The sequence below is a fragment of the Pyrus communis genome, chromosome 2 (genome assembly GCF_963583255.1).
Source record: "Pyrus communis chromosome 2, drPyrComm1.1, whole genome shotgun sequence".
Taxonomy (NCBI): Eukaryota; Viridiplantae; Streptophyta; class Magnoliopsida; order Rosales; family Rosaceae; genus Pyrus; species Pyrus communis.
This window is the reverse complement of record NC_084804.1, coordinates 16,103,788-16,123,220: the sequence shown is the minus strand read 5'-3', so window position 1 is coordinate 16,123,220 and position 19,433 is coordinate 16,103,788. Positions and strand designations below refer to the sequence as shown.

The window sequence follows — 19,433 nt, the reverse complement described above, 5'->3', positions numbered from 1 at the left end:
ACACATAATGTAATGGACCCTAATGGTAGGTAGGAGAGGTTTCATGGACAAATGGGCCGGCACATAAGGCAATAAATAAATTTTATTTTGTTTCACTTTGAGCTTTTCTGTTTTTCTTTTGGGAAATGAGCAATAATGACACCCATACAATGTTACTCTTACAAAAATTACACCAAGTGATAATAGCTACAAAAATGACCCCCTTTGAATAGTTTTGGACGCAGAAAGAAGAGATTATCCGTTAATTTTTATTCTTATTTTTAGAGAGGTAGTTAAATCTTTTTTGTTTTTTTTACTGACGACACAACATTGACATAATAAGAAAATAACGACGATACAATGACAACATAATAAACCTATTTTGCACATTTTGTTGTAGGTTTCCAACTCTCTTTCTTGAGATGATTATTTTTAATAGAGTAATGATGGGCAGACCAATTTTTTAAACCAAATAGTGTCACTAATAAGAAATAAACACATTAATCAACACTTAAGTAATAATCATATAATGTTGACATAACCAGAAAGCAACGATGATATAATGGCATAATGAGAAAACAACGATGATATAATGACGATGTAATAAACATATTTTCACATTTTGTTGTAGGTTTCCACCTCTCTTTCTTGAGATGATTATTTTTAATAGGGTATTGCTAGGCAGATCAAATTTTTAAACCAAATTTGTAAACCAAATAATACGTCACCAATAAGAAATAAACACATTAATCAACCCAACACTTAAGTAATAATCCAATCATCAACAATCACATCATTTGGTTTACAAAATTGGGTCTCCGTAGCATTACCCTTTTTAATATTTGTAACTACATTGATGACTAGTGTGTCCCAATATTATTTTTTCAACAGAGAAAATTATTACTTATTATTAACTTAGAAAATTCAATCGAGTTTAATTGGTGCTATCCAGAAAGCCCCCGAAATTATCATCAAAGAATATCACTGCTCGGCAATTTAAGTAGGAGAAGGTAAAAATTTACTCAATAAACTGTATCAATTTGATATCAGATGATGTACATCTACATGTATACTTTTCATGTGAAAAATTTAATATCTAATTCTAGTGGTTAAGGATGTTGGGGAATGAGACTCTGGTTTTGATCAACTGCCTAAATAGGCTTTCAAGTCGTTCTTTGTGATCTTGAATGCATGACTCCAGATTTTCAAGCTTTGTTTTGGGGATCAAATTTGCTTGTCTTGAGTGCAGCATCCACTTCTGCAAATTCATTTACTTCTGTTTCTTCCTTACAAGCTACTTTTGTCAAGTGCATCATCATGGAGACCAATGACCAGCTGCTTGGCTTTGACTTTGGCCCGGAGATGAAGGACAGTACTGATTCAAGCACCATGATGGTGACTGTTTCGACATCTCTCAACTTAATAACAATGTCAATAGTCTCTTGGTCCTTGTTGAGGGAAGATAAGGTGGATCGGTTTTTAATGCCCTTTAGATTCTTCAAAGCCTTTTGAATTGCCCTATTCAAAATCTTCCTGGAGCTTAAGTATTTGTTAACGTCACTTGTGAGGGCTCCAGATTCACCTCCTCGTGTTCTTCGTATAATTGATTGAAGATCCAATATGCATTCCTTGGTTTGCAAGACGGCATCCTTGGCAATGGCACAAACATCCAACAGTATGATAGAGCCATCTAATAGATCATTAGTATATTTCTCATTCTGCTCTTGGGCTAAGGCTTGTTGATTGAGGGGCAACTGAAGCAGCCTATCAACACAATCTTGCAAATCTTGTAAACCATTTAGCTTTTGGCTGATGGATGATGAAGATGTAGAGGTGGCCTCAGAAGACCTCAATCTGCACAAAAGTTCATCAACTTCTTGAGCGATCGGGTGTGGCCTTGAGGGGAAGCTGTTAGAGCGAGTGTGGAAAGCCATTTCTTCTGTGTGATTTGAGAAATTGAGAGAAAATAGAAGAGAAGACCTTGTAGTTAATGTACAATTGTGATGGATGAGTTTCTTTGCATGTGCATATGCTTCACATATAGTGTTGGTTGAAGAAGGGGACAAGGAATCTCATCCGCTACAATCACCAGCCAAAAGGGTAACATGATCTAGATTGGATCTATATGTTTCGCTATGAAATGCCTATGCAATGTCTCTTCCTACTCCAGCATTCCAACTCATGAAGTGATTTATTTAACATGTATAATCTTAGAGTATCAATATTATAATGTAATTAAGCATTCATTAATTAACATCTAACACATGGAACGTTCTAGCTAGCCATCCTGCTTATATGCTTAATTTAAATAAAAAATAATTTATGGTGATCAATGAATGTGATTAGTGGTTCATCTTATTTTAGAGGTCCCTGATATGATTGCTGCACACAGAGCAGGCAAGATCTGCAATCTGTATTAATTTTTTACGCTGCATTGTGTTTCTATAATGTAGGAAAATGGTTATTGCCAGATTAGTTAGGCGATGTCCATGCTATGTCTCCCCATCATTTGTCTATCAACTCATTTTAAATCACTAAGCATCTGAACCTTAGGATGACGCTGCATGGTATTTATATTCAGGTTGCACCTTTTCCTCACACAAGAAAAAGCAATACCTATTATTATTTTTTTTTTCTCCTGTTACATGCAATAGCAATAATGGGATGAGGGATTTGGGTTATTTAAGTCACAAAGTGAACCAATTATAATAATTAGGTATTGAAATGTCATTCACGTGAATTGAATATGTGACCTTGCAAGAACTTTTAAAAAAATCGTGCTATTTTCTATGTTGGCAATTAGTTTTATGGTGAAACCTCAACTTCCTCAACCTCTCACTTATAAGTGAAGAAGAATATCCAGAATTTTAAAGTTAGATAATGCTGAAATTGGGGATCCTCCACTATAAAATCAATTGACAATATGAGAAGTAGCCCAAAACCATCTAAGCCCTTAGCTAAGTCAATTCCTCACTGATGTGGGACAAATGTCCACATATCAACTCTCAACACACCCCGCATGTGTGGTCGATTTTCAAGCCTACACGTGGACAACAACTGGGTGATGCATGTGTGGCCCCTTGGGCTTTTACACGAGGGACAACTTGCTATGATACCATGATCATAAAGAAAGTTGATGTTCCACCACAAAACCAATTGGCAATATGGAGAGTAGCCCAACTACTTATAAGCACATGCAAGATCCCTCATCTCATTAATGTGAGATTCACTCTCAACATGCTAATGAACTTTCAAACATAACACGTGGATAATACAACGAGGGTGACGTGGAGCGCGTATGGCTATTGGGCTTCACATGCGGGACAACCTACTTTGATACAATAAAGAAAGTTGAGGTTCCACCATAAAACCAATTGACAATATGGAGAGTAGTCCAACCATACTTATAAGCACATGCAAGGTCGATCATCTCATCAATGTGGGATTTACTCTTAATAGATGAAAATAGATTCCACTATAAAACCAATTGCCTTTATAAGAAATAGCCCAGGACTATATATATAAGCCCATAGCTAAGTCAATCCCTTAGTGATATGGGATAAATTGTCCACACATCATCAACTCTCAACAGAAAACGAAGCATCAGTTGGTTTTTCATCTCCTCCCTAAATTTTAGCTAAATAGCTTATTTAAAGAGCCCATTAAAAATGTTCTAAGGTAGCCATAACTATTATTGTTACTTAAACGTGTTTGTTGTGACTATTTAGGGTATAAATCTTTCAGTTTAGTATTATAGGAGCTGTAGGGATCATTTTCTCTAGACAACAGGAATCGGATTCCGAGTCTTTGCAGTTAGATTTTATGCATTTATTCGCATATCACTATATCTCCACATTATAATATTATAATGACTTAGGACACGACACGTAGGCTAAAATTTAATTTGTTCAACTTCAAGTACAATTAAGTTTTTCAAACTGACGTTAACATTCTTGCTGTACGGTATTTTAATGGTAAATGGACGTACTTTCTTGCCATTATAATTGTGGAGACGTAACGAAATGCAAATAAATGTACAAAGCCTAAAAGTATGTATTTGGGATCCCAACTTGGTGATCAAATCACTTGTGGCGCGTCCAGAGCGTTTATTTTAATGACTAATGTTCGATCTTCAAATTGTGCTAGTTAAGTTGCTTAATACTGTTCACGTAAGAAAATTTAAAACCTAATTCTAGTGATGTAGGATGTTGAGGAGGGAAAATTTTGTTTTTTTGTTTTTTTTTATTTTTTATCAATAAAAATTTGGTGAACGAATATGATAATTCTTTTTGGACAACAAGAATCTTGATAGCTGTGAAATCTAATATTTACTCTGCTTGCTGCTCAAAATCACATGCCGTGTCCAGCTCTCTCTTAGATGTTTTTTTTCTTTAATTTTTAATTTTTGTTACCGCTTGATGATACTGTGGTCAAATTTCCAGTCTTGAAATCATATAGGGTTCTAGTTCACTCATGGATAAACAGAGAAAATTAATAATCATTGTTAAATCAGAAAATTCTATTGGATTTGATTAGTGCAATTCTGAAAATCCCATAAAATTATCATCAAAGATTGTTGTTCTGTAATAGTTTCTTAAATAGCGAGAAAGTAGATATTTACTCAATAGACTCTCAATTTCATATCAAATGATGTGATGCATATAAGTATACTTTTCATGTACAAAATTTAGGATCTAAATCTAGTGGTTTAGGATGTTAAGGAGGGAGACTCTTATTTTGATCAACTGTCTAAATAGGCACTCAAGCCCTTCTTCCTGATCTTGAATGCACGACTCTAGCTTCTCAAGCTGGTTTTGCGCGTTATCGGCACTTTTGTGTAGTGCAGCATCCAACTGTGAAAATTCATTCACTTCTGTTTCTGTCTCGCAAGCCGCTCTTTTTGACTGCATCATCTTTGAGACCAATGACCGTGATTTTGGCCCTGAGATGAATGACATTAGCGATTCAAATACTTCGCGAGTGACTGCTTCAACGTCTCTCAACTTGCTAACGATGGCAATTGTCTCCTCGTCCTTGTTGGGGGAAGAGAATGCTGATCTATTTTTCATCCCCTTCAGATTTACCATAGCCTTGTGGATTGCCTTCTTCACCATCTTCCTGGAGGTCAAGTATTTTGTGACCTCACTTGTAAGTGCAGATTCACCTCCCCGCCTTCTGATGATGGATTGAAGATCCTGCACGCATTCCTTGGTTTGCGACAGGGTATCCTTGACAGTGGCACAAACATCCAAGAGTCTGATAGAGCCATCTAATAACTCATTAGTCCATTTCTCATTCTGCTCTTGGGCTAATGATTGTAAGGTGAGGGGCAACTGAAGCAACTTCTCAACACAATCATGCAAGTCTTTGAGGTTACTTAGCTTGTGGCTGATTGATGATGATGTGGAGGTGGATTCAGAAGACCTCAATCTGCACAAAAGTTCATAAACTTCTTCAACGATCGGGTGTGGCCTTGACGGGAAGCTGTTAGATCGAGTGTGGAATGCCATTTCGTCTTTGTGATTTGAGAAAAGATAGAAGAGAAGACCTTCTAGCTAATTTACAATTGTGATTGATGAGTTCCTTTCCATATGCATATGCGTAATATATAGTATTGGTTGAGGATGGAGACATGGAATCCCATCCACTTCAATCAACAGCCAAAGGTAACATGATTTCGATTGGATCTATATGCTTCCCTAGGAGCTGTCCATGCAATGTCCCCTCCCACTGCAGCATCCCAACTCATGAAGTGATTTATATAGCATGTATAATCATAGAGTATCAATATTATAGTGTAAGCCTTCAGTAATTGTAAAGGGCAAAAACCATCCACACCCACCCTTCTTTATATGCTTAATCCCGTACCTAATACAAATTAATCATCTATGTGATTAGTCAGCTCACCTTACTTTGCAGGTACCTCACATCATTGTTGCGTCCGAGCAGACAACATAATTTGTGACCTTGCATTTTGTTTCCATAATGTAGCAAAATGGTAAGTGTCGGAATAGGCGACTTCAATGCAATTTCTCCCCATCAGTGATTTCTCAACCCATATAAAATTAATCCGCATTAATGTATACTAGTCATAGTGCCCGCGCGTTGCTGCGGGTGTTATAAGTGTATAAAACATGTAAAAAGTAGGACATTAAACTACAAAATAAGGAGCAAAATTAGTGTCTTCAATATCTAAGTCTCTGCCAAAATGATCTTGGATCTTCAGCTCAAGCTGTAAACCTACGTACTAAAACAATGTAAATTATTTAAAAAATGACAATAAATAATGTCACCTGAATTTCATCTAGGTTTGATCTAGATTTGAACTACATGCTGATGATCTGAATGAAAGAAGGTAATGGTAACAGTAGAAATTGGTTTGAATTTCTGATGTCATGTGTCAGTGGGTTTTAATTTTTTAGACCACTATGCCTATTATATTTGTAGTAAGGAATGAACATTCACATATAACAAAAGGTTCAGGTTTTATCAAGACATTTTAACACAGTTAACTATCTATGCAGAGCTGTTAACTTAGTTTCCAAAAAGAAAAGTAACGCCTCGTTTCAAATTTTATTATCAAAATCTTACCCTCAAGCAATTTTATAGTGATCCCCTGCAAAAGAAACCGGCAAACAAAGAAAAAGGAACAAACGATGAGCAATAAAACTCAGACCATAATACACAAAATTCCCTATAACGTAACTTGATAAAGCATTTTATCCAATCCAATTGAATTCCTGATCACAACACATTAGACAAACTAATAAACCATTTTCTCAAAATAACCATTTAATTTTAAACACTTAAAACCGAAGAGAACCAAACGCGCATATTTGGAAAAAAATGGAGTGTTTTGAGTATCTAAACCTCACCCTCATCACTTATAAAATGTAGTGGTCCCAAATGGAAACAGAACTTGCAAAACGGTGTCCCAGCATAAACACAACATATTAAACAAACATATGAAGACAAAAAAAGTTTTAAAAACCGACAATGAACGATAAAATTCAGAAATCCCAGGACACAAAATCGCAAATGACATAAAAATTAGTAATAAAAGTTATGAAAAAACAGACACCACTTGACATCAAATGGCTTGACGCCAATGACAACCCCAAAGGCAAGCAAAATCCCAAACTAGTCAAGAAAAAATTAAGAGTCCATTCCTTTGTCATATTCTTTTCCCCTATTTTGCTACCCCTAATCCCAAATGTGTCTTCGATGCTCTTTGTCCCGTTTTTCTCTCACCCTAATATCTCACCTGCAAAATCTTAATGCTACTACTTTCCCCCGCCAGCAAACCCTCAACACCCTGTAATGCTATGTTCTTCCAAATCTATAACAAAAAAATGCACACATAAACACGATAGAAATTTGCGAAAACCCACAACACAACCTAACTAAAAATCTCACGGACCAAAAGTTTCACCCAAAAGAACCCCCCCTCCCCATCTCTCTTATCAAATGAATACTCCAAAAGCAATTCAATGCTTGATAACAACCCATTTAAAATTGAACCCTAAAAAAAAAAAAAATTAAAAGCTTCTAAGATTTAAAATTGAACAAAACACAATCCATACATTATAACAAAAACTGCACGCTTAAACATGCTAGAAATTCACCAATACCCACAACACTGACCAAGATCCACAAAATCAGCCAAAAGATACAAAATAGGGAAAAAAAGCTAAATCTGGAAAAGGAATAAAAAGAAGGGGGCTGCAAATCGAAGAAGCTGAAAAGAAAAGGAAAAAGGGCATTAAGGGAGTAGCCAAACAGCTTCGAAAGCAATTCAATAGTTGATAACAACACATTTAAATTGAACCCAAGAAGCTTCTACCATTTAAAATTCAACAAAACACAATCTATACAGTCGGAAAAAAAAATACAGTACCAGATGCGAGATTAGAAGAACTCACCAAAAACAAAAAACGATTACATCCAACAAAAGATTCAGCAAAAAGAATAAAAATGATATACCTTGTTGATAAAGAGCTTGCAAAGCCGCAGATAAAAACTAGAAAATTCGAGCAACAACTTTTGCTGCAACTAAAAATCAAAGCAGATCAAAAAAGTACACCCAAAGCTTGAAAAAAATTAAATCACACACAATCAGAAAAATAGAAAATTCATCAGTAAACGTTTGATCGTATCCTTAACTTTTCCTGAAATTAAAAATAAAAACACGTCAGAGAACCACACACAAACCACGAAAAAAAAATATTAAAATCCCATGTGGCAAGAAAACCAAATAACTCACCAAAGAACTTTAGATCGCATATCATTCAATGTTATTGTTAACATCCTCTTCGGTTCTATAAAATCAGAAAGAAAATTTGCACAGAAAACCCATTTTGATATTCATATTTAATTATAAACTCACATCATGTGGCATTTTTCAGATGCAGGAAAAAAGAAGACCAAATGAATTCCCACGAATGTAACTCTTAAAAAATAAAAAAATAAAAAAAATAATTCTACAACAAAACCCAAAAGCAAGCAACCAAAGTTTCTCACCTTAAGCACAAATGTCTTCCAAAGCTGCAGACAAAAGTTCTAGAAAAATAAAAACCTGAATCCCCTGAAATTCAAAAGAAAACCTGATTATACACCCACATGCAAAACCCGATGGCACAAAAAAAAAAAAAAAAAAAAAAAAAAAAACCAAAAATGAGAAGAGAAACAATTTCAACAGAAAATCCATTTACAAAGAAAATCCATTTGTCAAGACCCACAACACAACCTAACTAAAAAACTCATGGATGAAAAGTTTCTCCCCAGAAACCCCATCTCTGTCATCAAACGAAAACTCCGAAAGCAACAACTCATTTAAAATTGAACCCAAAAAAAAATTAAAAGCTTCTAACATCTAAAATTGCACAGAACACAATCCATACAGTTGCATAAAAAAAGTTGTGGATGCAAGATTAGACAAACTCACCACAAAACTATCCACTTTGAGACCAACAGAGGCGAAGAGAGGAGAGAGCAGACGGCTACGAAAGAAGAGAAGCAAAAGAAATCGGAAAAAAAATGGACCAAAAGCAGTGAAAAGGAATCACTGTAAAAACAGGAAAGAAAAGGAACCGGACAAAAATGTTGAAGGGCAAAGTTGAAATAACAAAAAAGAAGTAGGGGTAAAAAGGGAAGTACACTGCTCTAGAACAGTGCCACCCGAGTTTGGGTTTTAGTATATATTAATTTAGGCATATTTAGGTTGGCACCTTAATTTTCTCACACAAGAAAGTCAATACCTACTATTTAGCGTGTTTCCCATTTGTATCTATATACAGTTTTTCTCTTCTATTTCATGTGATATAATAATGAGATGGGATGACATGTTTGCAATCTTTGAGCTCACTTCCACTGTAGAACTGGGTTTCAACAAACAAGCAGGCAAAGATGAAGCCAACCGTGAATGTTTACTAAGTTTACAAGGACTAGTAAAATATACTCGGAAATCATATTTAGACTCCATGGTTTAAAAGACACAATAAGAAAACTACTAGCGAACTACTTGACACTAAGAAAATACAACTAAAAAACTAGAAGTGCACTACAGAGGTAATAACACAAGACTTTCAAAATGATACCATAAAATGTGTCATTTAAAGATTTTCACAAATGTATTGTATTTGGTCATTTTCAAGTCTGTTTGTCTAATTTTTATATAGTAGATTGCTGAACCTTAAACTTTGAATTCCATGGAACTTTATTTTCCCTCGTCCAATCACAGGGTTCAGTTTTTTCACCATCATAGTGGACGTGCTACAAGACTTGGAGAAAATAAAAATCGAGATTTTAAAACATCCTTGTTCTTGAGTTATTAGCAATTATTCAAATGCATAACATAAAAGTTGGCAGAACTATTCAATGTAGATAACTTGAAATCCCATATTTTGCTAGTTTACTCATAGAAAAGCAGAGAAAACTACTAATTTATTTTTAAAACAGAAAATTCATTTGGGTAAATAGTTCATTCCTGAATGTCTCATAAAATAGTTCATTCCTGAATGTCTCGTAAATACTTTATTCAACGGACTCTATGAAATTATAGCAAAGGATGCATTATGTTTCATGTAGAAAATATAAGATCCAATGCTAGCGTTTTAGGATGTTAAGGAGTGAAAGTCATGTTTTGATCAATTGACTAAATAGGCTCTCAAGTCCTTCTTATTGGTCCTGAATGCATGACACTAGATTTTCAAGCTGGTTTTGGGAATGAGATTTACTTGTCTTGAATGCAGCATCCACTTCTGCAAATTCATTTACTTCTGTTTCTTCGTCACAAGCTACTTTTTTACATTGCATCCTCTTAGAGACCGATAACCAGTTGCTTGGTTTTCACTTTGGCCCGGAGATGGATAGTATTGATTCAAGCATTGTGGCAGTGAGGGAAGAGTAGGTGGACGGGTTTTTGATTCCGTTTGGATTCTTCAGTCTTTTGTAATGCCTTTTTCACCATCTTCCTGGAGCTTAAGTATTTGTTCACTTCCCTTGTGAGAGCTCCAGATTCACCTCCTTGCATTCTTCGTATCATTAATTAAGGACCCAGTGCACATTCCTTAGTTTGCAAGACGACATCCTTGGTAGTGTTGCAAACATCCAACAGCCTAAGAGAGCCATCTAAATAGCTCATTAGTCCATTTTTTGTTCTGCTCTTATGCCAGGGCTTCTTGTGTGAGCAGCAACTGAAGCAACTTCTCGACACAGTCATGCAGGTCATGGAGGCCACAAAGCCTTAGGTTTATTGATGATGATGGTGATGTGGAGGTAGGCCTCGGAAGGCCTCAATCTACACAAATGCTCGTCAATTTCTTGAACAATTCTTCGGGTATGGCCTATAGTGGAAGCTGTTAGAACGAGTGTAGAAGCCATTTCTTCTCTGTGTTTTGTGAGAAGATAGAATAGAAAACGTTGAAAGTTTTGCTTGATGTATACTTCAAACTTGATGTGTTCTTTTCCATCTGCATCTGCTTAATAGGTAGTGTTGGTTGAGGCAAGTGGACATGGAATTTCATCCACTTCAATCACCACCGGTAAGAGAACACTATTTTGATTTGGATCTATATATACGTCCCCTAGGCCTTTTTTTTGCAATGTCTCTTCTCCCACCAGCGTACGAACTCCATTTTGCATATAAAATCTCATAGTATGATTTCTCAGAGTTTTGAAATAATAGCGATTGCACATTTTCTTGGCATGGGAGTTATGTAAATTGAGACAAGTATCTTCATTAGGTTTCATCCCTGCTCAAGAAATTTGGCCTACAACATAGCAAATTAGTAAGCATACCACTTGTTCCTAGTGAAAAGTTGAAAAAGGAAGATGGAAGTGGTGCTGCAGATGAAGCTGAGTACAGAAAAATTGTTGGCAGTCTATTGTATCTTACAACAACAAGACCAAACATTATGTATGCAACAAGTTTTTTGGCTAGATTCATACATTGTCCCTCTAACAAGCATTTCGGAACTGCCAAGAGAGTTTTAAGGTATATCCAAGGCACCTTGGACTTTGGCCTGGAGTATGTGAAAGGAAAAAAGCCTTGTTAGTTGGGTTCTATGACAATAATTGGAGAGGGTCTGAAGATGACATGAAAAGCACTTCAAGTTATGCTTTCACATCTGGAAGAAGAGTGTTTTCTTGGGCTTCTGTCAATCAACATTGTGTAGCTCCATCAATTGTAGAGGTAGAGTACACCAGTACATCAGAAGCAACTTTATAGGCCACTTGGCTTAGGTTTGTTTTGGAGGATTTTGGTGACTTTCAAAATGTGGAAATTCCATTGAATTGAGACAATACATCAGCAATTGCCATCACCAAAAACTGTTACACCTGCCCCTACTTATATCCTATATTTCACCAAAAACTGTTACACCCGCCCCTACTTATAAGTGTAATTCTGTAATTCTCCCTAAAAATTTATAGAATTATCACTTTAGTCCTTAATTTTTTACCCAATCAAGATCTGGAAATTTAGATTTGACCCTATCCCTAAGCTGCCACGTGGCAGTACCCCAACTCACCTTTCTTTTCTCTTTTTGTCCCCCCACTTGCCGTGACTTTCCTTTCTTTCTTTTTTCTTCTTTTTCTTTTTCTTTTTTTTTTGTCTGCACTCTTTCTTCCCTCTTTCGAAACCCTCCCATTTCTCTCCCTCTCCTACACCATGACAGTGCACACGCACCCATAGTTGCACCAGCTCAGGGAGACAGTCACCATCATCGCCATCAAACTTCATCTCTCTCTTTCCCTTGCTCTCGTCGCCCGGAGGACGTAGGAACTGAGCACCTCCGGCGAGTTTTATTGTTTTTCCGGTTGGGTAAGCTTTGTCTCTTCCCTTTTATTCATGTTAGTTGTTGCCTGGATGTGTTTTACTGAGTGTGGGCTTATTATTTCCAAGGTTTTGGAGTGAATTTGGCACGGGTGAAGGCACACCCATCTCCGGCGAGTTTCATGGTTGCCGAGGGATTTTCCGACCACCACATGCCGTTTTACAGCGAACCAAAGGTATAAAAATACTCCTCTCGTCTAGTGCTTCATTTTGGTACCTAGATCGGGGTCTCGTTTGCACGTTTGAAGTTGGCCGGAGCTGTGGAAGCTCCGGCATCCTCCACCGGTTCACACCAGGCCTTCAGGCCGTCTCCCCCACCACGGGCCTTAGGCCTGTTTCGGCTTTCAGCCCAAAACCCTAACCCTTTCCATTTTTATTTATTTATTTATTTTTATTTTTATTTTTCTTTTTTCGTTAAGACCCAAAGGCCTTAGGGCCGTGTTTAGCAAACCCAAAACCCTTTCTATTTGGGCCTTTGGGCCGTGTGGTTTAAAACCAAACCCAGCCCACCTAAAACCTAAACCCATTTTTCCTAACCCAAACTCGGATCCAATACCCAAACCCTAAACCGGGTTGACCCATGACCTGTTGACCTTGACCCGTTGATCGTTGACCGTTGACTGGGTCAAAGGTCAGCATTGACTTTTGACTTTGACCAGTCAACGGTCAACGTTAACTTTGACCTCGGGGTTGACTTTTTGGGTTTTCATGCGGGATCCCTCCTAGACTAATTTTGACGTTCTAAACCCGTTTCCGATGTCTGTTTTCCTAAATTCGATCGTTTGAGTAGAGTTTGACTGAAAGTACCAATTGTGTGTTTATGTGCGATTCTTAGCAGTGATTCCGTTATTCCTGTTTGGTACGGCAACGGTGTACGGTGAGTGGACCCCTTCTAAAAATGCATGTTTTGATGGTAGAAATGCATACATAGAAAAACATTATTTCACAATTATGTTTTACGAAACGTTTTGAGATAACATGCTTACTGAGGCTAGTTTGAATTACTACTATTTTTCTTATAACCCATGTTCTTATAGAATATCTGATGGATGACGATATGATATGTAGAACATGTTTATAACACTTCTTTATAGTATAGATGATGGATGCCTTTATACTATGAAGTTGATTTTCAATATATGTATGTTAACTGGTTTTGTACTTACCTAGTGGTCCTTTCGGCTACGGGACGTAGGGATAGATCCGGTCCGTCCCGGGTGACAGTTTGGTGTTGGCATAGGGCCTGAAGTGTGTTTCCTCTGGCTATTTAGCACAGGGACGGGGAGCCGGCATGGGGCCTAAAGTGTATTTTCCTCTGACTGTCTGCTCAGAGATGGGAAGCCGGCATGGGGCCTGAAGAGTTATCGGACATTCACTAGTGTTTATTATTTTATGCAAATTATGATTTGAGGCATTGCACAGCATGCCAGGTTTCGGAAAACCTATATTTATCATTATATTTATGTTTTCATAAAACCTGGGGGTTAGTACGTTGATAACTGTTTTATTATATTTTATATATATATATACTTGGTCCACTCATGTTTGTTTTGCGCCCCTTCAAGACCTATGAACGAGGAATACGATCTGAGCTACGAGGCATTCCCCTACCAGTGATATTGTGTTATATTCGCTCCGTTTTGCCATCTATTGTAATAGCACTTCTCTATCTTAGTTTCTGCTTGTACTCTGTGATAGACTTATGCTCTGGACGTGTTGTGTAATTACCTAATTTCAATACTTAGAATTTGAACGTTTATTTGTATAATTAGCCCTATTGCGTATTTTAGCTTATTTCTCAGTTTCGTTTAAATTAAATGGCTTTCGTCACCCTTCGGGTGTCGGCTAGCATGTGATCATCTCGATGTCCCTAGGACCTTGGGGTCGGGGCGTGTCAAAAACTAAGCACATTAACATGAGGTATCATTAATTGATCAAGGAATCATTGTAGAAAGGTGTAATTGATCTGGTCTACTATCCAACAAATGAGCAACAAGCAGACATCTTTTGTGACGCCCCAATCCCGATATACGTCCAGAATTGACACGTGACGTCACCAAAAACCCGTATCTATCATACCCCACCTCTGGGACATGGGCAAAGCACAACCCAATAATTGAATCGCATAGTAATTTTTCGTATGCTTTATGGTTGCATCTAACCTCCCCATTAGACTGCCTACGTACCCTAAACAGGGATCAAGCCATTCGTAGTTCGTCATGCATAATAATTGACATATATCACAGTCCGATTAAGTCGAAATGCATAACATTTCTCAATCAATCAATAGAACTTGACAAGCATGAAATTACTAGACTCAGGGTTACATAACAAACCCACCTGAAAATCATGATTTCCCCTCCATCTATATATAGGTCATTATGTCATAACATGATACCTCAATTCACAACATGTAACATTTCAAAGAACCAATGAAGCGGAAGACCATTCTCTAGCCACATTTATCAACAAGTCTAATCATAACAATAACAATGATATCCAACATAACAATCCCACATGACGATTAACATTTCCATTTCATCCATCACATAAATTATCACGTTTCCCACATAAAATCGCATTTCATAGCGTGTAACATATTTAAGAATTAACAAAGTACATTTTATTCTCTAGAAATATTAATCAACCAAAATACTTATAATAACCACACTCATATCCAACGTCATTCCACAATCCCGTCAATTAATCAATTCATGAATCTAAGATGCACGATCTTAGCATTTAATTACGTTAATCAAACAGTGCGATAACATAACATTTCACGAATTAACCAACAAACTCTATATAATTCCCCACTTGGATTATGAGTAATAAACATGGTAATTCTAATTTATTTTCACAATATCTATTGTGGGTAATTCCCATCTACTCGAATTTAGGATTCTAAGATCACCTCAAGAGCAAGGATTTTGGATCACTCAACGGAATCCAACAACATCGGGTTTCGGACAACTCAATGGAACCAAAAAAATCAAGCGGTTTCGCATAATCTACCCAGACCTGTCATATGTAAAGTCAATGCCAATATTATGGAATTGGTGCATTGGCAAATGAGGCATTCAGATAAGCTAGAGGCTCGGGTGGGTGACAATTATATAAGCATGTGATACAATAATAAAACCAGCCATCAATCACAGTTTATAAACCTTGAATATAAATCATTCATAAGAAATCAACACCAAACTTTTGAAAACTCTGAGGGAGTCACCCAGACATCCAACGGTTTGCCTGAAACAATCACAACATCTCACAACCATATTCTCATACACATAATGAAAAGTAAGGTTAGAGCGATACAGTTTGACCGAAGCCTGAAGCCTACATCTTTGAAGCTATCTTAATCCAAACTCAATGAAACCCAATGTGGATACGATCCTGGACCATCACTCAATAGAATCGCGGAGTAAGAGGGATTCTAGACCATCACTCAACGGAACCCAAACCAAGATACGATTCCGGACCATCACTCAACGGAATCCAAACCAAGATACGATTCTGGACCCTCACTCAACGGAATCGCGGAGTACATTGCATAACCACCAATCAATGAAACAACACATGAATCAAGTTACTCAAGTTATAAACGCTTAACAAAGCAAGAAATGAAATAATGAAACGAGGGATGAAACACGTTTCGAAGCAACAAACCCCACGACAATGGATTAACGGTCCACCACTAGCCCTCACCTTTCATCAAATCAAGCCAATCATACAAATCAAACCATATTTCCATTATGCACGTCAATTCCCACTTCATATAACTACATCGATGGCTAAATATAAAAATTAACAATTTATAGGAAACATAATTATAAAACCATTTTCACATATATTAAAGTCACTCACATTTCATCATATCATACCCTTTATGCAAATCAACCACCTTTCGAATATGCACGTCAAATCACATATCACGATCATCATCAGTACACAAGCCAAATCATGTTTAATAAACATAGGTCTATGGCTAAATATATATATATATAATCATATTTCAGTAGAATCACATTATAAAACCAAATCAAATTCACAGATGATACCCATATAAGAAATCAAGGTAATAACCATATCACATATGTTCAAGTCACTCTCTAACCAATGTAGGCCCACTAGACTTCACATAAGTCTCCCATAGTACTAATTTTATTATTTAGAACGTATCGAGACATGTTGACTACCATTCAACTCTCGGTCAACGATAGGGTCCACCACTCTACGTAATTCGATCTTGAAGATCCGCACATCCAATATCTGATCCATAACTCCCCAAAGTCCACATTAAGCTTCTAGAATAACATACTAAAATTTCCTTATGATCCAATGGTCGGATTGCCGTCAATCACACAAACAAGTGGCGGTCGAAATTGATCACCACACCAAACAATAGAATTTTGGGAAACCAAGCTAGACATAGGTTCACAGGATCACTAGAAGGTATTTGGAACCTAGAAAACACTCGTGAATGATCCCACGCACCGCCACACGCGGTGGTAGCCAAGATGGATGGTTTAGAAACCCCGAATTTTCAACATTAACTAGATGAGCTCAAATTTACGTGGTAGCTAGAGCTCAACAAGGGAAACACTTTTCACAACTAGGCCTATGATAAATTCTAACCGGAAACCGTCCAAATTCACCGGAGAAAACTGGATTTCTAGGGTTCTAAACACCCAACTCTAAAATGAATACGAAAGCACAAACTAAGTATACCAACTTGAAGATTACGAAGAGTAGATGAAGTTTCATACCTCATTCGAAGGAAATGGTTGCTGAAATCACCGGAAAAATGATAAAACTGCCGGAAAAGTCGTGGGCTTTGTGGTTTCGAACTGCAAAGATGGAAAAGAAATTGGAAAATCTAACACCATAGAGATGTAGGATTCATCAAGAGCTTTCCATGGACACTAAGATCACCCAAAACGGCTCGGATGAAGAAGATACAAGCGGGTCAAGTTTTGTAGGTTTATGGGTCCAATTCTCCCCTAAAACGGGTTAATAGCAGCCTTCTTCCCATTTTTCAGAAACCTCCCTCTTTTTCTGGAGGTTTCACCAAAATGCCACCAACTTCAAACAACTCCAACTTCTTCGTTCTGACTTGGAAATAAGATCCGTTTACGCCTACGCGTTCATGGAAACGAACTCTACCTAACCAATTCAAGAGTTGACCAAAAAGGTCGAGAAAATTGGAAATGACTAAAGCACCCCTCACTTTGTTTTTTCTCAAATTTGGAGAATTAACGAACTAGTTCCAAGTAAAACTTCGAAATATGTCAAGAATAAAATAAAATAATAATTTTGGGGACGGGATATCACATCTTTACAAAAGCAAAGACCAATTCTATTGTCTGAGGAAAGTTCTTGGAGTGAAATCAGTGCACAATTTAAAGGGGAGTATTGAAATATAAATTGAGAGGAACCGTTCCCTATATCATTTGAGATTTTTGTACTCTAATTTCTTTAAGTACAAGTTGTTGTATTGGAGAGTAACTTCGAATGACTTATAAGCCTTAGTGGAGCCTTGTTTCTCAAGCTCATAGGCTATGAGAATAGAATGTTGAGATTGTTTTGAATTGTAATGGTTATTTTTTGTACTGGCATGCGGTCATATGCTTTGCGTGAAAATGGAATGAAAGACTACTCAGACTCATATTCTCTGAGCTAGATTTGCTCACTCTTCAGCTCCCTCGTCCATCCAAATTCTCTGTTTTTCTTCCGTTGTTGTTCATTGTTTCAATACCTTTGCTTTCCAAAAGCTAGTAAATCTCTTGGGCCCGATAACATGCCTCATCTATTTTTCAAAAAATATTGGCCTATTGTTGGTACTGATGTGTCTAATGTAGTAATATTGATCCTCTCATCTGGACAAATGTTGAGGAAAATCAACTTTACGAATGTGGCTCTAATTCTGAAGCAGCCCCACCCTCGGGATGACGCAACTGCGCCCTATAAGTCTCTGTATGTGGTGTATAAAATTATCTCAAAAGTACTTGCTACAGGTTGAAGGTCTTGCTGCCCAAAATTATTTCACCTTTCCAAAGTGCCTTTGTACCAGGTAGAGCCATTTCAGATAATACAATACTGGCTTCGAAATGGCTGTACGTGGTACAAAGGCACTTTGGCAAGGTGAAATAATTTTGGGCAGCAAGACCTTCAACCTGTTAGCAAGTACTTGGAATGTGTTATGCTGAAGCTGGGATTTAATACAAGGTGGGTGAATTTGATCATGATGTGCATCTCCTCAGTGTCATACTCGATTATTTCAACGGTTCTCGAAGGGGTTACGTGCTACCATCCTGTGGTCTGAGACAAGGTGACCCTATTTCACCCTTTATCTTCTTATTGTGTGCCGAGGGTTTCTTGGCTATGATTGCAAAGTATGTATGCTCGGGTGCTATCCAAGGAATTTCAAACTGCCAGAATGCCCCGTCAATCCATCATATTCTCTTTGCCGATGATTGCTCTGTGTTCGAGCGAGCTCATCGGGAAGATTGCCTGCTGGTGAAGTCGATTCTTAACTCTTATGAAGACCCATAGGGTCAACAAGTGAATTTATTGAAAGTGCAGTGAGCTTTAGTAGAAACATTAGAAGGGGAAATCAGATATTGCTGGCTGACTTGCTTGGGGTGGAATGGGTGTATAGACATGAGAAGTACCTTGGGCTTCCTACCTTTGTGGGTCAAAACCAAGGGGCTTGCTTTAATCATATAAAGGAGCGTCTCTGGAAAAAAACTCCGCAGGTGGAAAGGGAAATTTCTGAATGCAACTGGGAAAGAGTTATTGGTGAAGGTGGTTGCCCAAGCAATCCCACTATACTAGATGTACTGTCACCTATTACCCAAATACTTATGCGACAACCTGCATCAAATTATGGTTTCCTTTTAGTGGAATGATACAAGTAACTTTGAACGGATTCATTGGTTGGCTTGGGACAAACTTTGCGGACCAAAATCGAAGGGTGGCCTTGGGTTTCGTAACCTCTACGCCTTTAATCTTGGGCTGTTAGCAAAGCAAGGGTGGAAATTACTTGTGGAACCTCAATCTCTGGTTGCCAGGCTACTGAAAACTTGGTATTTCCCGCATTCCTCCTTTATGGATACGG

At 37.4% G+C, this 19,433-nt stretch overlaps 1 protein-coding gene and 1 long non-coding RNA gene across 2 annotated transcripts; both read right to left on the bottom strand.

The window, feature by feature from the left end:
* Positions 1-1,184: 1,184 nt before the first annotated feature.
* LOC137724861 (uncharacterized) lies at positions 1,185-1,913 on the bottom strand. The gene has a single exon (XM_068463524.1). The coding sequence runs from the start codon at positions 1,911-1,913 to the stop codon at positions 1,185-1,187; it is 729 nt and encodes a 242-aa protein (XP_068319625.1).
* A 3,091-nt stretch (positions 1,914-5,004) lies between these two features.
* LOC137726954 (uncharacterized) lies at positions 5,005-9,179 on the bottom strand. Its single transcript, XR_011067707.1, has 4 exons — positions 8,924-9,179; positions 7,963-8,563; positions 6,571-6,595; positions 5,005-6,219 (listed from the first exon to the last, which is right to left on the bottom strand). It is a non-coding gene; the product is annotated as an uncharacterized lncRNA (long non-coding RNA).
* Positions 9,180-19,433: the final 10,254 nt, after the last annotated feature.

What these genes read in the sequence shown, in the direction of transcription:
- LOC137724861 (XM_068463524.1), bottom strand. Translation starts at nt 1,913, where the DNA reads ATGGCTTTCCACACTCGCTCTAACAGCTTCCCCTCAAGGCCACACCCG.